The 22,251-nt window shown below is 34.3% G+C and overlaps 1 protein-coding gene across 1 annotated transcript; it reads right to left on the bottom strand.

Annotated features, from left to right (window-relative positions):
* Positions 1 to 7,206: 7,206 nt before the first annotated feature.
* LOC115980869 (type IV inositol polyphosphate 5-phosphatase 9) lies at positions 7,207 to 21,616 on the bottom strand. Its single transcript, XM_031103076.1, has 10 exons — positions 21,487 to 21,616; positions 21,231 to 21,400; positions 20,986 to 21,093; positions 20,562 to 20,898; positions 20,098 to 20,282; positions 19,063 to 19,171; positions 18,765 to 18,916; positions 18,207 to 18,434; positions 11,143 to 11,174; positions 7,207 to 7,724 (listed from the first exon to the last, which is right to left on the bottom strand). Exons 1-10 carry the CDS (start codon positions 21,505 to 21,507, stop codon positions 7,207 to 7,209), a joined length of 1,860 nt encoding a protein of 619 aa, XP_030958936.1. The 5' UTR covers positions 21,508 to 21,616.
* Between the last annotated feature and the right edge of the window lie 635 nt (positions 21,617 to 22,251).

Genomic DNA, 22,251 nt, shown 5'->3' with positions numbered 1-22,251 from the left:
GGACGGGAGGCCTAGATATTTGGTGTGTCTTAAATCTTGCATGGGACCCAAAATGCTGAAAATCATTTGCCTTGTTTCTTGGGTTATGTTAGGATTGAAGAACAAAAATGACTTATTGGTGTTGATTTTCTGCCCTGATGCTTCTTCATATCTTTGGAGAATTGTTCTGAGTGTCTGGCATTCTTACAAACTTGCCTTGCAGAAAAAGATGTCGTCATCAGCAAAGAAGAGGTAAGTGACCCTTTAGCAGCCCCTACCAATGGAGATACCTATGACTGCTTGGTTCCTGGCAGCTTCATGGATTAAGGTAGATAATCCCTCTATGCAAAGAAGGAAAAGGCTTGGAGAAAGGGGGTCGCCTTGACAAAGCCCCCTTGTTGGGATACTGTTTCCATAAGCAACCCTATTTATGATGACTGAATATGTTACTGATGTAATGCACTGCATGATTAAATTTACCCATATAGCATTAAAACCCAACTTTTCCATCACCTTTTGTATGAATCCCCATTCAACTCTGTCAAACGCCTTACTCATGTCTAATTTTGCTGCCATGTAGCCATCTTTGCCCGAGGTTTTATGATTTTGGTAATGCATCAACTCAAAAGCCACAAGGACATTATCCGTTATAAGTCGGTCAGAGGTAAAGGCACTCTGGTTCTCTGTGATGATTTGGGAAGGAGAGTTTTAAGGCAATTGGCAAGGATCTTAGATATAAGCTTGTAAATCACATTACAGAGGCTTATGGGTCAGAATTTAACCATCCTCTTAGGGTTACTTGTTTTCAGAATAAGGGCTATGTTGGTTTTATTGAGCTCTGCTATAGGCATACCACCATTAAGGACATTTAGCACCAAATTAGTGACATTATCACCCACAATACTCCAATATTTCTGATAAAAAATAGTAGACATACCATCTGGTTCGGGAGTCTTTGTGGGATGGATTTGTTTGAGTGCAATAACAACCTCTTCCCTAAAGATATCCCGAGTTAAGCTTGCATTCATGTCATTGGTCACTTTGACAAGGATGGGAGGTTGTGTAGATGCTCTTAAAGTATGATGTGGCTGCCTGGGCTATGCTTTCTCTTTCATCACATCATCTTCCATTCGCATCCCAAAGACCCAAAATTGTATTCTGCTTACGCCCCTTCAAAGCTTGGGCATGGAAGAAATTTGTATTTCTATCTTCCTCCTTAAGCCAATGAGTTTTTGCCCTCTAACCCCAATAGGTTTCCTCATCATCAAGGAGTTCATTGATTTCCCTCCTTAGCTTGTTGATTTCTGAGCTCATCTCTCCCATGTTGTCTTGGCTGGTTAGTGCATTCCTTTTTGTCTGAATTTTCTTTGCAAGTTGCCCATATACTGCTGAGTTCTATTTTGAAAGTTCTGAGGAACTATTCTTTAGGTTTGCTGCCATACCTTCAAGGGTGCTGAAATCACCTTCTATTCTCCATGATGCCTTAATAATGGCTCTACAATCTTCTCTCTTTGTCCACATAGCCTCAAAGTGGAATCACTTCGTTTTAGGTTGGCGTATTGCTAGAGGATCTGTGATTAGCAAAGCACAGTGATCAGACGTTGAGTCGACCAAGTGGTGAACCTTTATATCCCTAAGTTTTGTAGTCCATTCAAGGGTTGCAAAGACTCTATCTAGTTTTAGGAAAATTCTATTCTCACCTTCCTGCATATTACTCCAAGTGAAGTTTGGCCTGTTATATCCCAAATCTTGAAAGCTACAGTAGTCCACTACACTCCTGAAGCCATCCATTTGTTGTTAAGAGCGGTCTTCTCCCCCAAATTTTTCATTCATCGACAGAATCTCATTAAAGTCATCCAGGCATAGCCATGGCAAGTGGAATTGGGACTTGAGAAAGTAAGAAGATTCCAGGATTCACACCTTTTATGGGTTTCCAGATGGCCATAGAAGTCGATTAGTCTCCATTTAAAATCACTGTTGGCTTCCTTGATCACTACATCTATGTGGTTCTTTGTGTAGCTCTTAATCTCCAGGTCGATCTGTCTTGACCAAAGGAAAGCAGTTCCTCCACTTTGTCCTTCACTTGGAATGATGAGTCCATTTGCCAAGCTAATTCTGTTTTTATTTGCTCCATACGTCTTGTTTTTGATTTTGTCTCCGAGAGGAATACAATTTTGGGATTCCAATGCTTCACAAGATTGTGCAGTGCTCTGATTGACCAGGGGTTCCTAAGTCCTTGGCAGTTCCAGCTAAAGGGATTCATGGTTCCCGACGGTGCTGCCTAGCAACCACTGCCGATCCCTCATTAGGCTCTGCTTGGTGTGTGTGTGTAATCATGCTTCTTCTTTTCTGGGTTATTTCCTCATCCTCCAAAAATTCTATCTTCTTTAATCTTTTGAACCCAGAGACTTTTGAATGGGCCTTTGGATAAGAATGCTGGGTTTGGCCCTTTTCCCTAGCTAATTTTTTCCATCAGCCCTTTCCCTTTATTTTTATAACATTCGTTAGGCTCATATTTTCCTTTATACTTACCTCAATTGCAATTGAGCTTTCTCTGGGCTTCAATGGGCTTGAAACTTCCATCATATCCTTTTCAATTTGGGTTGATAGACCCATTATAGACAGGGCATCCTTTTCCAACTTGTCTGTCTCACTCGCACACGCCTCTTATTCTTGCCTGGGGGTACACTCCTTCTGTGATGTATTGTCTCATCCATCCTGGATTTGTGTCGATTTGCTTCTGGGGGATCCAAAAACGTCTACTTTTTTCGTACATCCTGGTTCCTTTGGTCCCTGGTTGCCTCTGTTACTAGCACTTCCCACGCCTAAATCCGTTACAAAGATGAAGGAGGTTCTTGCCATGGCCTGGATATTTTCTTCCACTCTGTCTTCGTTTCTATCCCTTCTCCCTCCATTGCTAGTTAAGCGTGATCTGTCAAGCCCCATCTTGGGATTTCCATTCACTCTCAACCAATCCCTATATTGTTGGAGAGTGTTATGTTCCTCTGTGCTCATGTGGCAGTGTCTGTCATCGTGACCCATCTTGCCACATATGAAGCAGAAGGTTGGGAGCCTCTCATATTTAAAGGTTACCCAGAACTTTCCCCCCTCTATGCTTGCTATCTTTCCCCTATGCCGAAGTGGTTTGTCCAGTTATAAGTCCATTCTAATCCTCATGAACTTAGCTTGGTCTGATTGACTTGATCTTCTATCTGATTCTATAAACTTTCCTAGGCTATTTTCCAGTTCTTTGCCTACTTCTTTTAACATGTGTTCAAACAGGAGCCCCTAGATTTGAACCCAAAAAGGTGAGTGGGTGAAGATAATGTTTGTGGAAGATAGGCCTTTTCTCCATCAGGTCAGTAGCAAGAGGTTGTTATCAAAGTTCCAAGGTCCATTCTTTTCGACCCATTTTAGTTAACATTCTAAACTGAACTTAAACTGTAGCACATTATTGCCTACATCAACTATCTATAAATCCGATCCCATCTTCCATGCTGATTTCAAGGTGTTTTTCATTGCTCTTTGATTTTGGTGCTTGTCTAAGAGAAGCTGGCCAAAGAGACCCAGGGAGCATTCCTCTAGTAGTTCTAACTTGCATTTTGTTGTGATGGAAATTTCTTCTTCTTCTTCCTTCGTAAGTCAGAGATTAAGTAGGCCGTTTACCACCGTTTGCTCCATGACGACACTACTAGGAAGGGAGGGGCATGCCCTAGTGAGGAACCCCAATCAAGGTAGAGGGAGGGAAAGGCTCAACTTTTTGGGATGAGAGAGAGAGAGAGAGAGAGAGAGAGAGAGCTCCTATGAGGGAGAGACAAATTGTTGCCTAAATGTGTTTTTAAAATCAAATCGAGCATTATTTAAATATTCCTTTTTCAGAACATGTCTTTTAAGTTACTTATAGAAACAATTGTTGGGGAATAAGAATGGAAAAATTTATGGAGTAATTAAGGGTTGGCTTGGTTAGAGGGGTGAAAAAATGGGAGGATAGAAAATGGTGGGAGGATGGAAAAGTAGAAGGATAGAAAAAATTTTAATTTCTTTGATTTTTGTTTGGTTAGGAGTGGAAAAGTAGAGAGAAAGAAAAATTTTATAAATTTACTCATATACCATTGTTAAAAAATGATGGCCAATTAAAACAAAAAAGTGACAAACAACCAAAAAAAAAAAAGAAAAAAAAAGCAATCACCCAATTTATTAAAAAAAAAAAATCATGTCTAGTTAAACAACAAAAAGAAAAAGAAAAAGAAAAAAAAACAACTATCACACCCACAGCCTAAGATATCAAAAAGAGAAAAAGAAAAAAAGGAAACCTCTAGGAAAGGAAAAGAAAAAAAATTAAAAAAGGAAGAGGCAACGACTTCCTAGGAAAGCACAAAAAAAAAAAAAAAAAAAAAGGAGAAGAAGAAGAAGTAGAAGAAGAAGAAGAAGAAGAAAGGAATTGGATGAATTGCCCATTTGCACGTGCACATATGTATTTTTTCCATTAAACAGCCTCATTTTCTCCCTTCAGTTTTCTCTCCATTTTGGAGAGAGAACTTTTTGGTGGGTTCGGGGAGAAAACACCCGGGCCCCACTATTTATTTTCTTTCATCCCTACCAAACCAAATACACTCTAAAAAAGTTTTCATTCTCATTTTCTCTCCAAAATTTTTCATCCACCCTATTTCACCTTCATACAAACACACCCTAAAAGAGCTTATAGTGGATAATTATTAAAAGGATTGAATTTATAGTGCGCATTTAAGTTTTTTATTATTATTTTTTAGTGACACATAGCAAGAAGATTCACATATGCCAATAGTTGTCTACCACGTGGCATTTAATGTGTCATTGTTTTGTGCGTTGTAAAAAAGACATGTGTCACCATTTTATGCATTTATTAATTATAGAGATTTAACTTTTATAATATATTATAAACTAGTCGCTAACCCGTGCGTTGCATAGGAAAACTATTGAGTATGACTTATTATATTATATGAATATTTTGCAAATATAACTTTTGTAACCTCTTTGATTACATATTAAGATTCCAATCTTAAAAATTTGATATGAAACATTAAATTACTAATTTCTTTTTGTTTTAGCATTAACATTTTCTTGGAAAATATCAATCATACAAAAAATAAGAAATAAAAAATAGTATTCAATAATCCAATAAATGTTGCCATGTTTTTTTTTTTTTTTTTTTTTTTTTTTTTTTTTTTTTTTTTGAGAATACCAAGTATTTTAACACATACACATGGGGAGAGTGGAGAAAGTTTTAAAGAAACTGATAGTAGTGTATATCCAAAATGACTTAACTCTTAGATACACAGCATAATAGTTATATATCCAATATTCATATATATTACTTATATATGACTATTATTAAGCTAAATGATATAGTTTAATGAATTTTATTTATTACAATGTTTTAAAAAAGAAAATCATAATAAAGTGATCAGAGTGGTTACTAAGGAAAAAATAATTCACATTTGGGTTTTCTTGTAAATAAACAAATATGTTGGTATATTTATAATTTTATACATCATGAAGCTTCTCCACTCCCAAGTCCAGCCACCTACCCACATGATACCACATTCCAATGCTTTTGCCTTTTTATATTTCCAAGTCTCATTTAGTTATCTCACTATAGCAATTTGAAAACTCTATAAACTTACAAAGTACAGATGCAAACCTTGAAGAACGGCAGATTTCTTTCTTCTTCTTCTTCTACTCTTTTTTTTTTCCCTCACAAATCATTTAGTAGCAAATCTGAAGTTTTATGTTTGATCATGGATGTGAGGAAAAATAAACACGGAAAAAAAAATTAAGAACATTGATTTGAAAACACGGAGTGTCTCGCCACTACCACTGCGGCATCAAGGTAGAGTTGAGCAAGAAGGAGACGATAGAGTTTGTGGAGCAAAGGAGTTGGGACTTTCTTTTTAAAACCAATTGGAGGAAGCTGATGTAGAGAATGGTGTTTGGGGGAAGAGAAGGGTAGAAAAGAGAAAGTAGAGAACATTTTCAGAGTTGGGGGGGTTACGAGTTTGATTTTCAGAATTGTGGAAAAAATTTTGAGTTTTAGCTTTTTATTTTTTATAATTTTTTTTAATAATGCTGATGTATAAAAATGTGGGAGCTCTAACAAAAGTCAAAACTAAGTTAAAGGATTCGGTTTATATATATATATAGAGAGAGAGAGATTGATTATTGAATTTTTTTCTTTTCTATACAATTTGTAGTGAGTCGTAGTGTGATACGTTGTTGGCCATGCAACAAAACAAAAATATTAGCATAAATTTTATTTATGACAAAATAAAAAACAAAAACATGACCATAAATTCATGGAAAATGTGGTAGGTACTATAAAACATACAAATTGATATGACAATAAATGTGATTGGTGAGTTTCAATCACCTTATAAATAAATATTTGAATGACCTCTTTGTAATTGGTTACACATCATTTTTTTTAGAGATAATTACAACATGCTGCTAATCCCGCAGCTTGAATCCTTTACTCTAAATTTAATATTGGCATTATAAATATCTGAATCAATTATATATTAACTAAACACTGATATATTATATAAGTAACAAATATATATATATATATACCAAATAATTATTATATAAACCAAATAAATAATAAATAAAATTTAGTTATAAACTTGTTATATGCCAAATAATTTTTTATATATATTTTTTAAAGGCAGAAATCATATTTTTGTCCCTACATTTTCAGACGATTCCCACTTTGGTCCCTAGATTTTATTTTTACCACTTTTAGTCCCTATTTAAAAAAACGCCATCCATTTTAGTCCTATCCGTTAGTGCCCTAATGGCAAAATCCTAGGTGGCAGACAGAACTATTAAAATAATAATAATAATAAATTTATTTTGGCATTAAAAAATGCCACGTCAGCATCTAAATTAATTTTTTTTAATTTTAACTAAATAAAAAAATTAAAAATAGAATTAAAAACCAAAAATCACATGAATTGAAATCTAAGTGTGTCTTGAACAAGAACGACAAGAACACAAACCCAGGTCTAATACACAAACCCAGAAAACTAAAGAATTCACCTTAAAGCACTCTTCACTCACGTTAAAGCACTCCCTCAAAACCGGACCAATGCCCTCACTGTACAATGAAAACCCCTTCTCCAAACTCAAGAACTCATGAATCGGTGCCTCAACTCTTAGCTAGTCTTTGGGTCCTAACAGACTCGTCCGATCCTACACCGGTTTAACCGAAACCCGAGTTGCCCCACGAGCCAACTCAGCCATAACGTTGAAGAATTGAGTTACGTCGACTACATCACACAGCGAGTGGTGTATTGCAGCCCTGAGAGTAAACCCACCACACTTGAACACCGTGACTTGTAGCACACACGGGTTTACAAGCCTCTCTTCTTGATTCAGGTCGGGCACCAACTGCCTGAGAAAGTGGGTATCTAGGTTGTCGTCGAGATAGTTGAGAGAGTCAAGAGTGGTGTCATCCACGGTGGTGTGGGTAAGTGGCACGATTAGGTTTTTAATACTACAAAAGAGGTGGTTTTGGTGGAGAATGGTGGCAAGAGGGTAGTAGTGGATGAGAGTGGCGGAGAGTGTGGTGGAGAGTGCGGTGGAAATGACTTGGAAAGGGTTGTTAGCGGCAGCAGCAATGGTGGCGGTGTTAAGGTAGGTGCGGAGGTAACAGAAGGTGACGTGGAGGTTGGGGTCGATGTTGAGATGGGAAAGAGGGAGGGTGTGGTCTTCGTGGAATGGTGGGAGATACTAAGAGGCTGTTTGGATCATTTTTTTTCATCACTCAATTTCCGTCACTTATCACTCATTACTTAAAATACCTTACCCGTTTGCCACCATCACTCATTACTCATAACTCAATATTTTTCACACTATTTGTGGGCTCCATACCTGTCACTAAGTGCAGTTTTTTTTTTTTTTTTTAAGTACCCAAACTCATCGAACCCAGTGAAGAAAAAAAAAAAAAAACCCAGAACTAAAGACAGAACCTAGTGAAAGAAGAAGAAAAAAAAAGAAAAAAAGAAAAAGAAAAAAGAAAGAACTAAAGATCGAACCCAGTGAAAAAAAAGAAAAAAGAAAAGAAAAGAAATGAAGACCGAACCAATGAAAGAAGAAGGAAAAAAAAAAAAAAGAAGAAAAAGAAGGAAGAATACTGAAGACCGAAATAGGAGAAGAAGGGGGGAAAAAAAAGTCAAAAGGTGGTCAAAAGGTGCGATTGAGTTATGACTAGTGGGTCCCCCATGTGTGTTTAATTACAAAAATGCCATTGAGTTATGAGTTATGGAAACTGAAAACAGCTAAAATGTGTTTTTAGTTTCCATAACTCATAACTCAAAAATCAGATAATTGAATGATGGAAACAAAGTTATCGTGCGCCAAACGGATATTGAGCTATGGGTCCCACCATTTTTGAGTTATGAGTTATAGAAACTGAGAATTAAGTTACGGAAACAGGTCATCCAAACAACCTCTAAGATGGTGTGTGAGATCTTGACTTGCATTGTTGCTGAGGAATTGAGCTGCTAAATTGTAGTAGCTAGGACTAGAAGGTGAATTCTTTAATTTTTTTTTTTTTTTTTTTTTTTTGTGTGTTAGATCTGAGTTTGTGTTCTTATTGTTCTTGTTCAACGCACACTTAGATCTCAATTCATGTGATTTTTGGTTTTTAAGTATGTTTTTAATTTTTTTTATTTAGTTAAAATTAATTAATTAATTAATTTTTTTTTAATTTAGATACTGACGTAGCATTTTTTAATGCCAAATAAAAATTTTTATTATTATTTTAATAGTTTTGTCTGCCACCTAGGATTTTGCTGTTAGGGCACTGATGGAAAGGACTAAAATGGATGACGTTTTTCTAAATATGGACTAACAACAGTAAAAATAAAATCTAGGGAACAAAGTGGAAATTGCCTGAAAATGTAGAGACATAAATGTGATTTCTGCCTTTTTTAAATAAATATTATTATTTATAAACTTGTTATATATTTTTATAATTTTTAAATTACTAATTAATTATTTATGACATCATTTATTCAATCACCAATCTGACTTTGATCCGGTCAGAGAATCGAGAACCACTTCATTTTCTAATTCTTTGACTAGTTTGGTTTTTAAATTCCTTGTGAGGATGAGAGAGAGAGAGAGAGAGAGAGAGAGAGAGAGTATGAGCTAGACAGAGAGATCAAGCAAGTTCAAGGAAGTTATGTGCATAGGATTAAGGGTATCTGAGTTTTTGGTAATTGTAGCTAAACCATAGTGAAAGACATTTATTGTTTGTAAGGATAAAGAAAGAGAGAAGAAAGAAGTCCAAACGATCAATCATGTATTTTGCATTGGAATGAAAGTGACTGAGTTCTTATCGGTATTGGATTAAACTCATTTCTAATCGAAGAATACTTAATATTTCTTAGACCAAGTGTAGACACACCCTTTTTAAATTTTTTATTTTTATTTTTATTTATTTTTTATATAAGATAGAAATTCTACTCTAACCTAATCTAAGTGTGTGTGTGTGTGTGTGTGTGTGTGTGTGTGTGTGTGTGTGTGTGTGTGTGTGTCTATATATATATAGATATCTGTGTGAAGTTCTCTCTTGGAGACTTGAATCCTGACCCTTACCCTCACACCCCACGAACATTTAACTTGTGGAGTGACCACCACATCAAGGGTGTGCGGTGGTAGTGTAGACAAACCCTATTTTGTATCTCATATGACTTAAGCTCTATTCATAAGAAGCCCAGTGCTAAAGGTCTGGCCATGTCTATGAAATACATAAGTGGAGATTGACACATTCAATCGGGTAAACTTGAGTGTCTAACACTTTCCTAAACTCGTATCCTAACTCCAGACACACATTTAGTTTGTTTAACCTTTGTATAGGAGTCCTAGGTGGTTTAGACCTAACCAAGTGGCAACTCCTATTCTTTGCTCTAGCCTTGAACTAATGGCATACATCGGTATTTTTGCGTTAAGATATTGACCCCAATTAATTTATTGATAATAACTTAATTTTTCATATTTATATCATTATAAAAAGCATTATCATACTTATTTTATATTAATTCATCATCTTATATTTGGTTTTGGAATAATGTTGAATAATTAATTTTGTGCTTAAATGAAGTTTAATGTGTGAATATGTTTTTTGTAGGAAAATCAAATTAAATCTAGCAAGAAAGGAGAAAATGGTGAGCAGATTTGTACAAAATAGAAGGCTAATGGACTTTATTTTTACAAGTGCCATAATAAGGTTAAAGAAGGTCAATCAAGAGAGTCAATACTATACTAGAGACCATTTTGGTTTGGTCAAGGGAACAAGATATTTCATTACCAGTTAGTGCTTGTTTGTTTCAACGTTTTCAACCCAAAAAGCCCGTTTTGAAAAAAGCAAATGTCCAAAGCCCGTTTGGTGAGTTATAAAATGCAACTTTTTGGAAAAAGTTGCGTTTTGGGCTAAGGCTGAGAACGCGCAAACCATAAAGGAGCTCTGAGGTCCATTTTAGAAAACGTCCATGCGCGTTGATCAACTATCCGTTGGACTCTTTGAGCAATTACCAAATTACCTTTCAATAAATCATGCTCATGTCCTCAGTTCTCACGCCTGTTCCTCATTCCTCTCATCTCTTCTCTTTACTCTACCCTTTTCGTGCTACTACAAACATAGCACCACCTAACTATCACCAGTCTACCACCACAATCAACAAAATCAACAAAACCCATTTCAACATTTGATAATCCAAACACAAAATCAACAAAACCAAACCAAAAAAAACTCAAAATCAACACAAAAAAACTTAAAATCAACTCAAACCGCATTGGAAAACCCATCCCAAACCCAACTCAAAATCAACCCAAAACAAAATCAACTCAAAATCAAACCCAAAATCCACAGAAAATCAACTCAAAATTAAACCATCAACTGAAAACTCATAACCCAAACCCAAAATCAAAATCAAATACAAACTCAATAGTGGCAGAGACTTAAGAGATCTAAGAATTAAGGAGAGAGATGAGGGATCTCCTTATGTTTCAATCATCTTCATCTTCATCATCATCATCATCATCATCATCATCATCTTCTCTCTTCCTTGTAACTTTTGAACTGTCAAAAAAAAAAGAAAAAGAGAGAGAGAGAGAGAGAGCTCTGCGGCAATTGGAACGTTCTGGAGGAAGTGGTAGGGAAAAGGGGAAATAAGAAAAAAAGAAAAGAAAAAGAAAAGTGGGAACGTTCTGGAGGTGGTAGGGAATAAGGGGAAAGAAGGAAAAAAAGAAAAAAAAGAAAAGAAAGGGGAACATTCTGGAGGAAGTGGTAAGGGAAAAAAGGGAAAGAAGGAAAAAAGAAAAAAAAGAAAAGTGGAATGTTTTGGAGGAAGTGGTAGGGAAAAAGGGGAAAGAAAGGAAAAAAAAAAAAGAAAAAAAGAAAAAGAGAAGGGTACGTGTGTGGAGGAGAAAAAAAGAGGGAAAAAAAGAAAAAAGAAGAAGGAAATATGGATGAAAAAAAAAAGGTAAAGAAATAAGGGAAAAATAAAATGAAGAATGAAAAATTAAAATTGAGAAATGCTATCACAATATTTTCACAATAAATCTTAAGTGGTAGGTTATTATTAGTTAATATTGGTGAGAAAAAAATAATTTTTTAGAAACTTTGAAAGTTCTTTTTAAAATAATTTTTTAGAAAGTTTTATAAAAAAAAAAATTTAGAAAGTATTTTCACAATACTTTACATATACATTGTCCTTTTTGGTAATTTACCACTCAAACCGCCACTTTTATAAGTGTTAGCCAAACACTCAGTTTTTTCAAAAAATACTTTTTAACAGTTTTTACCAAATACTTAGCTTTTTGTAAAAGCATTTTTTCATTATGCACTTTTTAAAAACTCCACTTTTTGGAAAAAACCTAGTTTTAAAAAGCTAAACCAAACTCACCCTTAATACCGGTGTACCTTTTTTAAATTACCGCTAATTTTATACATATACTAATAAATAGATATAGATATTGATTTACTCAAAATCCATATTAAAGGTTCGTTTGGATACAACTTATTTTGCTAAAAAATGAAAATACTGTAGCAAAATAAGTTTTAAATGTGTGAATAGTGCCGTAAGACCCATTTTTAATATTTTTTTTTCTGAATAAAGTGGTTATAGGTCTCATAAATAGTGTGTGAACAGGTACGTGAACAGTGCTTGAACAGTGCACTTTATTCCTAAAGCTGAAACACGTGAAAAAAAAAATGAGGCATGAAACGTTAGAAATGCAAACGCAAGAGAAAAATGCTGAACCCAAACGCTCACTAACTCAAAATTCTTATAGGTTAACATCATCAACGGAATTGATGATGATAATAATACTAGTTTGATAAGACAAGGAGTAAACAAAAAATTGTCAACTTTTTTCTTTTAAAAAAAAAAAAATTTGAAATTTGAATTTTCAAGTTCACGTGGGTGGGTGTCAGGATTAAAGGACACCACCACACTTTTTTTTTTCATTATTAAAACACTACACCATCACATTTAGTACCCGTTTGGATTCGGCGTTTTGCACGTCTGCATTTGGAAAATCACGTTTCGTTTTTTTTTTTTTTTTTTTTTTGGTTCCAGCCGCACTATTTGAACAAGTCAACCATGAACAGTACACGGGTCCCACGAATTCCACTTTTCAGCCACTTTTTCATTAAAAATGGGTCTCACAGTACTATTCACACATTTAAAAATTATTTTGCTGCAGTGTTTTCAGTTTCAGTTTTCATTTTCAGCAAAAATAAGCTCAATTCAAACGGACCCTTAATAAAAAGCAAAGAGTATTATTTTTATAAATTTTTAATAGCAAGTGGTTGTTAGGTACACCCCCAAACTTAACAAAAGGCCAAGACTTCTTTTTAGCTTTTATAACCTTTCAAAGGCAAGTCGGAGCAAAGTCTTCACTCCTCATTCACACTTCAGTTCATAAAAGCTGAAACATAGGAGAAATGAAGAAGACGACAGAGAACAAGAGATGGTGAGGAAGATCGGTGACATTGGTTCACCACATAAAAAGTGGTGGTGACTGCAAGGATATTTTCTGGTATTTTTTTAGGCTGAATTTTTTTTTTGAGTACTTTTATTTACTGTCCAATTTTCATTTTTCTGCCGAAGTCCAAAATATTTCCTGGTATGGCCGGTGTAGAGAGGGAAAATTTCTGACCTATCACAAGCTGACACGTCATACTACCAAGTCCACAAAATACAGCCAATTACAAAGCACCACGTATTGCTGCTAGGTTTTGCTATCACTATTCAGAAACCAACAGAAATTTGCCAAGTGTCATGCAAAAACCAATCACATATCAGCGCGTGTAAGCAATGACACGAGCAGTCCGACATGTGTAAGTGATGACACAAGCAGTCTAGCACGTGTAAGCGATGACACAAGCAATCCAATGCGTGTAAGCGATGACATAAGTGGACCAATTAGGTTGTGACATGTGTTATCAATCAGACTCTGCCACGTGTCGTTCATCCATCCCTAAACTCCTCTAAATAGAAGCCTTCCTAAGGCATTTAAGGGGACCAAGCCATCTGGAGCACAAGCAGCATCAGAGAAGATTCAGAAGCACTCAGAAGTACATAAGCTCTACAGGAATCAAGCCTCAAAGCCTTCAAGAACTTCAAACTCTAAATCGAAGAACATTTGAAACAGAATCATCCAAACTATCTGCCTAGATCTTAAAGTTCATTGGAATCAAGCTCAAAATTCTCTAGAAACCTCAATAAATCACAAATCAGCAAAACTCTACGGATTCAAGCCTCCAAAGCCCCAAAGAACTTTCATTACAAACCTTTAAATACGAAGAACATTCGAAGAGGAATCATCCAAATCATATTCCTAGATCTCAAAGTTCACTAGAATCAAGCTCAAAAGCCTCCAGAAACCTCAAACAACCACAAATTAGTGAAGCTTTACGGATTCAAGCCTTTAAAGCCCTGAAGAACTTCCACCACAAACCTTCGAAGACAAAGAGCACACAAAGAACACGAAGAACGTGAAGAACAAAGGATTTCTAACAAGCTTATAGCTAGAGATTCATTGTAATTCTGTTTCAAAGATCTTTAATCCATTCCTTAGCCAAATTGAAGGATATCTTGTGTTCAAATCAAAATCACATTACCACAATTCCAATCAACAAGTCTTTTAAGGAGATCGAATCAGAGGATCACTTTTTTGTAATTATAGAGAATTGTGCCACATACTCATCAATACAAATTCGCATTTGTGAAACTATTTTACTTGTTTGACTCATTTCGAATCGAGAAATTTAGTCTTCTACAACTGGTACACCCCAGAATGATCAAGTATTTGGAGCAGTAAGAAATAGTTGCGTTTCTATATCGGTGCAGGCACCGGTACAGTAAATTCTGATTGTACCAGTCGGTATGGTACAAAATTGACTCCCTTGAGATCAAACCAATTAAATTTGAGTCAAATTGAAGTAAGGAATCTAAGGAAATTTGCACCAAATGCACCCATGACCATGCGTACGTGATCCAATTTTCAAGCCTTCAAAACTTCTGTTTTTGGGCTCCAAAACTTCATTCTTTGATGGGAGGCAGCCCCCAGACCCTTGGGAATGTTAACTTCTAAAATGCCTTAAAAACCCTAGTTTACACACACATACTAACCTTATTTCTCTAATCAAAACCTTAGCTTAAAAAAGTGTCTTCATCTTTTCAAAACCCTACTCACTCTTTTCTAAACACTCACACAGTAGCTAGCACATTTTTTTTACATGATTCAAAACCTCTTTCTTTCACTTTACTAAAGCAGAAACTAGTTCCTAATTCATTTTTACAAAATCTTTTCAAAATATTTTGTTATTAAGTTGTGATACCTAAGTTCTTTTGTGTTCTTTTGATTATTCTTGTTATCTCAATCTAACCTTTGTGTTATAGGCACTAAGGAATCGATTAAATAACTCTAAATTTGTGAGCCTAAAGCAAGGTAGTTTTCTTTCAATGATTTCCTTCTTTGCTTAATAAGATCCACATGAATCTATTGTTTTTGTTTGGTTTAACGATAATGTATGTTATATGATGTTGTTTAATATAGACATGTGATTTAATTGTGCTTTGTTTGAGTATTTCCTTTGTGGTTCCTTTTGTTCATCCCTCTAAATTTCAAATTAATATGTTCTAACATATAGAAGTATTTACATGTGCTTTATTAGATTATTTTGATATTTGTCTCATGATGTTAACCTAACCATGATATAGTTTTGTTTGGTTTTTGGTGTCTTCTTTGTACTTCTCGTTGATTTAAACTCATGTATGTAATTGATTTGATCAAAATGTGTATTCAGCAAATTTTGTGCTAAGGATGCATGCGCATCTTCGAGGATGCATATGCATACTCGAAGATGCGCATGCATGGTTGAGTATGCGTACACACCCCAAGCCCAAAATAGGGCAAAAAATTTGTTTTGATTTAATTAATTAATTCCCATGTGTTTTGTGATTAGTTTGATTTTGAATTCTATGTTTTAGATTAATTAATTGATATTTTGTTTTTCATGTTTACTTTAGTCTTTTTTTGCCATGTTAAGTTTGATTTGACATATTTCCTTGCATGTTTTGTTTATTTGATATTTCTTTTTAATATACTCTGTTTAATCGTGTTTTAATATGTTTCCTTTTATGTGTGATGCAATCTTTAACATGTTTTGTGTGCTCTTTTCATTTAATTCATGATGTATATTTAGGTTAAGGATTAGGGCTCTTTTAATAACTTCTTAGACAAAATTTAGTTTCAAAATTGGTTGTAACCTAAGGCTACAACCTTCCTCAATATCATTAACATTACTAAAAATCTAACGGTTGGATTGCATGTTTTTTACGCTCTTAATACTTATATCAAATTTTGTGTCAATCGGATATTATTTACTATAAAATCTATAAGCTTATATTTTATGCATAGTTTTAAATTACATAGGTCCATTTGGTTGAGGCATACTTCCCATGGGGGCATGAATTGCGCGTAAGAGTGTGAGACGGTACACTCGCACCTATCGATTTATCGAGATTTAAGGAACCTCGATACTAGGCTTAATAACTCTTGATCTATTGAGATTCGTGAATTTTGAGATTCAAGATCTATTTTCGGCCTACGATGACAATGCTTTCCTAGGGCTTTGTGCAATAGGTTTCCAGAGCATATTGGAATACATGCTTTATAGGAGCTATTGCAACTTCTTGTGCGCCTTGGGTTATGTACTAAGCTACTTTCAGATATACAAGCATGGATTGATGAAATCTGCATCATACAACAACATCAAGTTGTTGTGTTATTAGTCACGTACTGGAATCCGTGTAGAGTGAAGTTTCTACAAGAATAAGTCTAATTGGGTATTGGAGCTAATACTGGTATAGTTTAGTATATTCAATTATAGGTTGGTATTTTGTAATATACTAATAGAGTAAGATTCTTTATACTTGTAACCTCTTGATTATTGATTAGTGGATTCCTCGGGAGTAGTAATTTGAAATTCACCTAATGAGGTTTTTGTCTGCAAAGATTTTCCCCATCGTGATCAAATTGCCATGCCAAATCTATTTTCCATTACATCTAATTTAGTTTGGTGATTTGATTGTGTCTCCATGTTATTTGCATGTAATTTAAATAATTAATCAACTTGGGTAATTGAATTAATTAATTGAGGCAATCTTTAACCTAACATTACCTAATCTATAAGAGAGCTTAGCTCCAATCCCAATTGGACTACTTCTTGCAAAAGACTTCTCATTTGTATGAATCTCCTATCCATGACTAACACCACAACAACCACATAAATTGATGTAGCTTTTGCAATGTTCTTCAAATTACTCTTTAATTAATCGATAGTAACTTGGTACAAAACCCTAGGCGCACAGAATGTCGCTAAACCACTAGGTATACGTTTGTCTTTCTATGTATATGATTACGGTCATAAAATATCTCTTTTATATATTTAGGAACCCTAGTGCACAAATTCCAAGATGGGCCAAGTCATTGTGAGTTGAAATAAAAAATACTGGTTAGTTTTTTCGTAACTCGATAAATCAAGAGGTATCAAGCTAGGTATCGAGAATCATTTATTATTGATAGATTGACAGGTATTGAATTCGTATATCTTCAGCTTTTCTTGCTTGGTCTTATATTTTCAATAGTACCACTTGTGTTTTTTCTTGAACACACTTAAAATTAAGACTCAAATACATGTAAAGTGTGTTTTGACTCAAATATGCCAATATATAAAAATATGACTCTTACAGAAACACAATTTAGGATAGGTCCAATTAGATTGAACCATTGTTTCTAGGGGTGTTCGCACAAGTATTTCTCGAACTAGTTTGGTAAAAGAAATTTAAACCATCAATGTAACAACATATATTATTATTAATTTGAGCTTTCAATAAAATGGCTATTAAATTATCTTGATTGGTATGTGATTACTAAATAAGGTATAAACGTAATGTTATTTCAGTTGCTATCTAGCAACTAGGTTAAAGTATTATTCTTCCGCATCAACTTGGAGGAAAATTCTAGCTCTATTTGTTTTAACTGTTTGTAGTTATTGAATCATATCTCAAATGCATAAAAGAAAAATAACTTTAATCTCCCACCCCATGTTAATAAATAAACAAATTAGCAGCGGTGTATTTGTATATGGAGGATGACGCATGGTCCAACTCACAATTTTGTCTTACGATAATAACTGGGTTCTTCTTTCTCTTCTCCCCTTATTTCTTCAATCTCAAAGTTGAAAATGCGCCTGCCAAATTGTCTTTCAAGCTGTCACTGAGAAGTATTTGGAATTAATTAAAGACCACATGCACTGCGTGAGGCTGCAACACCCTGGCTGGGAGCATCAGGTAAGCTCTTCAATTTGGACCATTCTTCTTGGATAAAAACGAACCTTCATATTATCTTTGAAAGAGAAATAGCGACTTTTTGGACTGGCTTTCCAAGACTCTTAAATATATAAAACCATGGAGAATAATGAAACCAACTTCACTGTACACTCAAAAAAAAAAAAAAAAAAATCACTGTACACTCGTCTGCTAGCATATATATAAAAATATATGACAGAAGCTTCTACACTTGGTGTTTTTTTTCCCTTTTCATTTTGTGTTCAAACACCATATATATACCATCTTATAGGTTTAGTTTAATTTTACATTTGTAAACTTGATCTACCTTTACATAGAATATCATCAGTGGAGGCAGATAACTCAAAGTGGCTTGTAATTCGCTCAAACCTGTCGGATCGGAAAAAACTTTGAAATCCTTTCAACGTTTGTGTAACCCCAACTTCTGCTGTAAATATTGCTTTGACAGGTCTATGATCTGACAACTTTAGTTCACTTCTATAGTATTTATGCTGCTTTAAACCCTTTCCATACCAAATTACCCGATCGCACCTAAAAAAGCAGAAAAACAAAATGATGTTCCTGACATTAATTCCCATCTAAAATCCAAAATGTCACTTTGAATTTTTTTTAACAATAAGTTTAATGGCAACAAATTTTTTCACATTTTCATAATTGTTAAGATAGATAGTAGATTAATTATGATTGGTTTAGAATAAAACTGATATTATGGGTCTACCTAGAAATAATATTACATTAATTACAATTTATCACTGCAACTAATTGTGAAAAAAAGTTATAAAATTTGTTGTGCCCATATCATTATTATTTTTGATTGTCCAAAAGATTATACATAAAAATAAAATTAAAAAAATATATTACCATGCAGGAGCGCGTCTTTTTTCACCCTTTATATCTTCAAGACATCCATAATATGAATCAGAATTCGGATAATATTTGTAAGTGGGAGCAAATTTGATTATTCCTTCTTGCCAACCTTGGAATATTTGACCATCCCTAAGCTCCATCCTTAGCTTCATTTACATAAAAAAAAATTAAAAAAAAAAAAAAAAAATTGTTCCAGTTAACTAGAGTAACAATAGGAAGAATTTCATATATATATATATATATACACACGACTTTTAGAATTTAGACATCTAAAAATTGTGTATTTGGTTACCTGATCGTTTTCTTGTAATGCATTCCACTCTCCTCTATTTGTTAATAATCGTGTTGTTCCTTCTGGTAGGGAAATTCTATAATTTAAGTCCCCAAGAAAGATAACTTGGCTGCATTAAACCAAACATAATTAACTTGCTGACATCATCAAGATATTAGAAAGTCAAAAATTAACTTAAATTGTTATTTGCATTAAGTCTATGGTTATGGTTACGATCAACTTTTTATATAATTTATAAGGGTGTTTATTACACTAGTGATTTTGCACTTAATTTGAGAAATCATGTTTTTCAGGTGGTTTAGCAACCCTAACTCACTCAGCCCACCATATTAAATATTCTTTCAACAACTACCCTGATTGAAAAAGAAATTACAGAAAAATACCACATCTAAACCACCTAGGAATAATTTAACAATTTGGCGGCTTTAATTAAAAGGACAAATTAAAAGTTGGATGGAAAGCAATAATGCTGTTTAACCTGTTGCAGATAGTTCCGTATCTTCTATATTTTTATTTGCACAAAGCTTAAATGCAGTTTCTTGAATATTGTACTTTTGGTTTTTAATTAAATTTAAATGTATACTTGCATCAAATTTCATTATTCTCAAGATAATTTTATTTTATTTATTTTTTTGATGAGCAAGATAATATTATTTATGCTACAATAGTTAATACACTATGTGATGAAATTAAATCGGAAAAGTTATGCTATAACATTTTAGAAATTATATCTATTTTATGCCATTCTTATTATGGAAAGTGCTAAAATTATTAGCAATTTTACTGCAATAATATTTATGTGATAATGAATATTAGTAGATTATGAACCATATAATAAATGAATATCTAAGTTTTAATTTTTATTTTTTTTTATTGGCGATCAGTTTGTAAGGTGTATAATAAAATTTGTAATATTAATAATATTACTCTCTCATTATTTTTAGCAAAAGAAACGTTGATTTATAGATTTTTCGTGATAAAATAGTGGTTTGGTCGACCATTTTTGATAGATACACGATAATGAAATTTACATACTCATGATCAAGAATCTTTCGCGGCAAATCAAGTAAAGGGCGTCTAGGAAAACTTGTCCGAGAAAATATTTCAGCTACGTCGGAGTTTCTATACTTCTCATCCCCTTCTCTACCTCCTGAAGCTAGATGACAGCACACAAAGCATAGGTTTGTTCCATGCAACTGAAATCTAACAGACACTGCCCCCTGCAAACAAAAGGATTAGAAAATAAGCATCGATTTCAACAATATTCAAATGTATTACTTTTTCATATGTTTCAGTTGATTGGTGCACTATACGTTGCAAACACATGGGAGGCATCATACATAGAACCCTATTGGTTGGCAAAAAATTACGTACGGCTATGCAACTATGGCTTGTTGGTTTATTATCTAGCATTACTTTGTTGACAATTGATAAACATTCAACATCATCAGTTTAAAATATTAAGCAACTAGTACTGTGTAAAACAAATTATGAATTACCTTGTTTCCTAGGCAGCTCATGATGCCACAACCTACACATGAGACGCTTGGATGCTTGATGAAAGGACGGAGATTGTTTCGAACCCAAACCGATATCATTATCCCAACCATTTGCTTACTTATGATACACTGATAATCTTGAGGAATGCTGCTTTCAATGGACTTTCCATTTTTTGCATTTTTTGCACTTTCTTGTAGATGATTATATTGGTCATGTTCCCGGCTGTGTATTTTCTTGTTCAAAGCTTCTCTAATTAAGGAATTCCATTTCATAGAAATTTTACTCTTCTCTGATCCTAGAACATTTGATGCTCTTAGGGGCACGATTTCTTGAAACCTGAATAGAGAATATCATTAGATCATTTAAAAAAAAAAAATTGTAGTTTATTCATTCTAGTTTCTTTATTTGGAGTTGTAGAATTACCCAATCACATAAATGTCACAGGAATTGTTGCATGTATCGAACAAATCCTCAATATTCAAATCATCGTGTGGTGCAATCCCACCAACGTTCCAAGTACTAACGAAAACTCTAAGAGAAAGAGATTAAATAAGAAAATAAAATAACAGAATAACTCAGATATATTGTATTACTTGAATTACATATATTAGAGATAGACCAACTTTACAATATGGGGTTGAGGGAGATAGCATTAAATGTTTGCTTACTTATGCACGTCGTTGCGATGATTGAAGATAGTCTTAGGTCTTGGAGATGTTTGGTCTGAGCTTGGAATTTCCAGGATGCCTTCTATGTTGCCCGGAAAATCTGTGACAAAATTGTTGCTTCCCAATGTCTTCCTGAGGAATTTGTTGGCCACTAATCGAGGCCACATGACCTGAAAAAATAAGAACGTATTATATATTTATTGTTAGCTACAGATTATGCAAATAAACTAAGGAGACAGAGGTAGGAGGTGCTCACTTCTCCCTTCATATCTGGCATTGAGGGGAGGGAGAGGAAGTTGGAGAAAGTCAAGAGGAAAAAGGATTGGATAAGAGAAAGCCTAAACGTATAAAAGGAAAGAAATGGGAGAGAGATCAGGCTAAGGAAGAGGGAGACCTCGACAAGTTGGAATGGAAGAAGCTCAAAGAATGACGTTGATGATGATGCATCAGAGACCAAATTGCTTGAAATTAATATACCATTTCATTGAGAAGTTTGTCCCTGAGAGAGATAGATAGAACATGGGTCTTTGCAGGCTTGAATTTTTCTGTTTGTTGGGTTGATTTGAATAATATCTTTATGTGTTAGAGATTTGTTAAAGTGGTGCAAGTGGGGTGGTCCAAGACAAAATGTACAAATTGTTAAAAAGGATAATGAGTCGCTATTGCCATCAATAAGAGGAAACCATGCTTTTGCCGAGGTGGCCATAGGTTATTGATTAGCATTTTTTCCTTCAATGATGTTTCAAGATTATCTTAGCCCCAAATGATGGAATATTCTCTTCCTTCCATTTCATTGGTTGAGGATTGATCAAGTTTTGGATTGTATCTCTGATTGATGAACACAGATCCCATCCCATCCCATCCCATCACACTACAAATTCTCGGCCAAAGTTGCAAAATTGGAAGCAAGATCGCTAATTGGGTAAGCAAAAGCAACAAAAAGGAGACGGAGCTGAGGAGTTTAAAATTGAAACCTGGAGCTCAACATCTTAGAAAAATAACATCAAACCGATTACATGGT

The sequence above is a fragment of the Quercus lobata genome, chromosome 3 (genome assembly GCF_001633185.2).
Source record: "Quercus lobata isolate SW786 chromosome 3, ValleyOak3.0 Primary Assembly, whole genome shotgun sequence".
Classification (NCBI taxonomy): Eukaryota; Viridiplantae; Streptophyta; class Magnoliopsida; order Fagales; family Fagaceae; genus Quercus; species Quercus lobata.
The sequence above is the reverse complement of the archived record's forward strand: the minus strand, read 5'-3'. Positions and strand labels throughout refer to the sequence as shown.

Bases quoted from the DNA above. Each gene is read 5' to 3' on its own strand.
- LOC115980869 (XM_031103076.1), bottom strand. From the start codon at position 21,507: ATGCCAGATATGAAGGGAGAA. The intron at 21,401-21,486 runs GTGAGCACCTCC...TTATTTTTTCAG, and splicing joins TGCCAGATATGAAGGGAGAA to GTCATGTGGCCTCGATTAGT. The intron at 11,175-18,206 runs ATCAAGTTTACA...CCTTTTCCCTAC, and splicing joins GATATTCTATGTAAAGGTAG to CACTTCCTCCAGAACGTTCC.